Raw genomic sequence first — 5,082 nt, 5'->3', positions numbered from 1 at the left:
AACAAGATACAAGATAGGTAGTTAGACAAATGTTGATGTAGTCTTAACAACCTATCTTGTATCTTGTTTTAGTTTCGGCTTCTTGTGTTGTTAATGTAACCCGTTTGTTCTTGTTGCTATTGTAATATTGTGGAGCTTCATCTTGTGTTGCTAAACTTGTTGTTGGCTGGCTGTTTTGGTGTATTAACACCTTGTATCCTCTTCTTTCTTGTTCTAGATAGTGAATCCGAGAGAGGTCCCCATTTGGTCCAAGATTTGTTGTGATTTGTGGACTGTTTTGGGGTGTGATTTCGTGTTCCCTTGTTTGTTCCGTATCAAAATGGAGCAATTGATATCATTTAAACGGGTTATATTTTTGAGATAAGTTCATGATTCATGTGGTGTTCTTGCTTATTCGTCTCTTTTAGAGTTAATTTAAAGGATATCTAATGAGGAATAGTACATTCTGTGATTGTACCCTGCTGTTATACTAACTTGTAGGGATTGTAGTACGAAGACGAATAATGGAACATTTATTATCTAAATTGGAATTAATAAGTTCTCTATGAGAAAGAGTGCTAGATAGGGATAAGCTATCAGTCATGTTTTTGGAGAACTTAGAAACTCCGCCGTCTCGAATTAGGGTACCTGCTTACCATGTTGATAAAGCTAAGTATGAAGAGAGTCATGGGACTTCAATGTGATTTTGATATACCTGAGTGCAAAACAGGTAAGGGAAACAACCTCTTTACACTCTTACCATCTCAAAGACTCCACATTGTGGGATCATGCTGTGTATGCTGTTGTTTTTGAGTTCAAAACAAGATAAAGTTACTTCGTTGTGAACTTAAACTTTATTAGTATACATTGGGAGTCAAGTAATATTTTCAATATATGATATTGAAAAGGCATCGAGTGATTGGAATTTTTCTTCCTTAATATAAGTTGATGCATCTTTGGATGAAGGAAAAAGAGAAGTAGGAAAGGTCCTTGAAAGAGGGATTGTATAAGTTGACCTCTTTCTGACAAAAGAAATTCACTTTTATAAATCTGTGTTGAGTTGCGGAAAGTACCTCTGAGGGAAAGATTAAATGCTACTTGTAGAAAAATTTGTACTTGTTAGGATGCTTTATTCATTCAGTATGCAGTGGTTTGTTTAATGTCTTTGCCTGGCTAGGATTTTGAATGGCAGTTTTCTATTGTTTATCAGATGTCATCATTTCAAGAAAGCTTGCAAAAGTTCAAGAAGCAGCAAGAGAAGTGTCAATCTACTCTTGTGAGTATGGCTGCCAGAGCAGGACCATCCAAGGCGGCAGCTCCTCCAAGACCAGCAGTTGCAAAACCTCCTGCACCTGCAGTCAAATTTTCAAATGACACAGAAAGGCTCCAGCATATAAATAGTATAAGGAAAGGTCCCGTGGGTGCTCAGATAAAACGTGTCATAGACTTGCTGCTGGAGGTATATTGCCTCCACATTCTTCTCATTGTTTTTCAATTTTTCTTTATTTTATTTCTAAGTTAAAAGCTATGACGCAGGTAATTTAACTTAGCACCAAGAAGCCAGTGTTGAAACCCCTAAATCTATAAATTCACCCAACAGCAAAATTGCTTAGGATTAAGCGACCTATAGACTTGAAACTAAAGAGCTACTTAACTTTCCTTACTGGTTGGCAGTCAAAACTTATTAGCTCATCGAGATTAGTTTGATTAGCCTTGTGGCAATTGTCTTAGATCTACTACTAGGTCTGCCACTTAGGATTCGTGCAATGTTGTGGATGGTGCAACTTATTTGGGGCAACATCAAACGAGAAATGAACAAATGTTCTAAAATAATGCAGTTTCAGTAGAGGGCTTTTGCTGTGCGGGGAATTAGTTTTGTGGGATGACTCATGTGGTTTGATGTACTGTTATATATTTATTTCATATGGTATTGGAGTAGTACAAATGCTTAATCCTATTACAAGCTAGTTCTAGTTTCTAGAATATCAACCATTTACTATTAGTTGCAAGACCGACTTGAAGCTAGAGGTGTATGCTTGCAGTATTAGCTGAAATATCTATTCCCTTCTTCTTCAAGTAAAATCTTTGCTTGTCTGCTGAAAAACCATAAATGTACAGACATTAAGTGAGTCACTGAAAGACCTTCCAATTTCATGGATTTGGTGATGACGATTAATCTCTTCTTTTAGCAGAACTGATGTATTTAACTAACTATCACTTCAGGGTGACATATTTCTTACCTGGCACTACACAACCATATAACATGTCATACCCTGCTGTGTGTCTTCTTTTAGCTTCAAGTTGATAGAGTAGGTCCACGTATGGTCTATTGTTTCGTTTTTCTCTCTGATGCTACTGGGCTGTACCTAACATTAGTAGAATTACTACCAAATTAAGACACCAAACATGCTCAGGGAAAAGATATAAAATGCTAAAAATTCTACTGAATACAGCACTAATAATGTCTGACTCGAGAACTGATTCAGCTTCATTTGCAAGATACATTTTGCACTTAATTTAAAACAAAAGAGAAATTTTCTTTGGTCCTTTCCAATGCAGGAGAATTTGACATGGCCATGTCGCAGGAATGTTGCATAACATTCCATTTTTTAGCTGGATTCTCCTCCCTGATTAATATAGTGTCTTGTTCTGTTATCTTATGCGCAACTGTGGCACGTTCTGTTTAAATAGTAATAGTTAGACATTGATAATTAGTTTCCATACACGCAGACTAGGCAAGCTTACACACCACAACAGATCAATGAAGCATGTTATGTTGACATAAATGGCAATAAAGCTGTGTTTGACAGTTTGAGGAACAACCTTAAAGTCCATTATGATGGCAATCGCTTCTCTTATAAGGTAATCAAGGCCTTCTTAATTGTACTCCTCCGTCTTAAAGCCCTTTTCAGCCAACTCTAAAATCTCTCTTTTTTGTAACATAAATTCACTTATTATTGGTCAATAGTCGAAACATGCCTTGAAAAATAAAGAGGATCTACTTAAGTTGATACGAAGATACACTGAGGGCATTCCTGTAATCGACCTCAAGGATGCATACCCAACTGTCATGGAGGATCTGCAGGTACGTTTTTCATACCAATTTACTTCCGAGTATTTGCTTTCAATGTGCTGACACACGTGTATTCCATATAGGCTCTCAAAGGTGCTGGTCAAATATGGCTGCTGTCAAATTTTGACTCCCAGGAAGACATTGCGTTCCCAAATGATCCACGAGTACCTATTAAGGTTGATGATGATTTGAAACAGCTATTCAGAGGTATTGAATTACCACGTGACATGCTTGATATTGAAAAGGATCTCCAGAAGAACGGGATGAAACCTGCTACAAACACTGCAAAGAGAAGGGCAATGGCTCAAGTTCATGGCATTGCCCCCAAGCCCAAAACAAAGAAGAAGAAGCATGAGATTAGCAAGAGGACTAAGCTTACAAATGCTCATCTTCCCGAACTCTTCAAACTTTAGATTTCCATTGGTTCATAAACTTTTCCTGAATCCGAAAGAATCACTGAACTTTATCTTCGTTAGGGCTTGGTGGGGGGTGGGGGTGTGCTCCTATCCAGATTCTTATGTACTACTGAGCTTACAGATGCAAATGCTTTACCTGTCTAGAACGGAAGGCTCTTAAGAATGGCTAAGCTATTGGTGTTTAGTTCCTATTTTCAAGTCGATATTTTATTCTTATACCTGTTGAACTTGGGGGTGGGAATGATACTATTATTTTGGTGTGTATTACTGATTTTGGGGGTTTTGGACCATCAAACTGTTTGTATAAATACTTCTATGAAAATCAACAACTCCAATTTGTATTATATTGTTTAATATCAATATATATTACAATAAATTAGTAACTTGTTGAGGCAAGGAGACGCGATTCACTAATTTAGTTGTAGCTTCAAAAACTTAGGAACTCGGAAACTCGCTAATTATGTCATCCATGATTCTAGTTTGTCAAGAAATTTCCTTGCTTTTATAATTGAATACTATGCTTAGAAAGATCATTTCATTTGCTTTCCTGTTCATCTTCTAACTCGAAATTTTATGATCATTTTCTTTCGCAAGATGAGAATATGATATCTCAGAGATTTTATTGATCCAACCTTTTAAACCAAAAGTCCTGTTTCCAATGGTGTCCCTCCCAGATAAATACTGGATCAGCCTAGACTAGATTTAGAAGAATTAGACAACCATGATTGGAACCAAATATAGATGTGCACGCCACTTGGAACAACTATTTCAATAATTGATCGAAGATGGAACCGAATATAGATGTGTACGTCACATAGGAACGACTATTTAAGGAACAACTATTTCAATAATTGATCGACGATTCAAGCTGCAAAAACAACCTCTTTCAAAAATTCTCAGTGAGGTTATATATTATAGACCTCATAGTTGGACCAACTTTTCCCTAAGTCCGCACATAAGGAAAGATTAGTGCGCTGAGTTTAACTTTTAGGTAGGGGAAGGTTGCCATTGTGTGTATTAACAACTAAGTTTCCCGGATTATCACTTTGTATGTATGTAAACTTCACGAAGATTAGCAGGATCGTTATATCACAGGGATTTTTCTCTTCATGCAATTGATTCGAATTCACAAGAGCAATATTTATATTCCATTAATATGACAAGCCGCTACTTTATTGAAGTATGGATTATTACTCTGTACCACATAAAACTCACCTTTGCTAAGCAATCTTTGTTATCATGTTGATGAGATGCCAAATGTTACCAAATTTGTTAGCTAATGTCTTTTGGAATAAACATAAAAGAAGATACAAGCGCTGTTGCCAGCAAAATTAGCAAATCATTTTCTTGGTGATGAACTGAAAGCATTTTTAATAAATGGTTAGAATGCAAAGTCAAAATCTAAAGCTTCTTTAAGCTTACCCAAAAAGAGAAGTCCAAATACATTTCCAAGATACATTCTGAGAAAATGTAACTTATTAATTCTTTTGTACCTGTGTGTTTTCAATTCTTCTTGAACGTAAGAATTCATTTGACGAGTTAGTTCTTGATAAGTTAGTTAATTCATTTATTGAACGGATGAATTCATTTGGTGAGGAGTTAATTCATTCAATT

At 36.2% G+C, this 5,082-nt stretch overlaps 1 protein-coding gene across 2 annotated transcripts in view; it reads left to right on the top strand.

The window, feature by feature from the left end:
* LOC107879906 overlaps positions 1-3,812 on the top strand; it is an 8,367-nt gene extending 4,555 nt beyond the window's left edge. For both annotated transcript variants that reach the window (XM_016726837.2, XM_047407548.1), the window contains exons 2-5: positions 1,190-1,438; positions 2,710-2,841; positions 2,948-3,064; positions 3,136-3,812. In XM_016726837.2, the coding sequence (XP_016582323.2) occupies positions 1,190-1,438; positions 2,710-2,841; positions 2,948-3,064; positions 3,136-3,465 (828 nt within the window). In that variant the 3' untranslated portion in view covers positions 3,466-3,812. The remainder of the gene's footprint in view (positions 1-1,189; positions 1,439-2,709; positions 2,842-2,947; positions 3,065-3,135) is intronic.
* The last annotated feature ends 1,270 nt before the right edge of the window (positions 3,813-5,082 follow it).

Source organism: Capsicum annuum, chromosome 1, assembly GCF_002878395.1.
Source record: "Capsicum annuum cultivar UCD-10X-F1 chromosome 1, UCD10Xv1.1, whole genome shotgun sequence".
In the NCBI taxonomy this organism is placed as follows: Eukaryota; Viridiplantae; Streptophyta; class Magnoliopsida; order Solanales; family Solanaceae; genus Capsicum; species Capsicum annuum.
The sequence above is the reverse complement of the archived record's forward strand: the minus strand, read 5'-3'. Positions and strand labels throughout refer to the sequence as shown.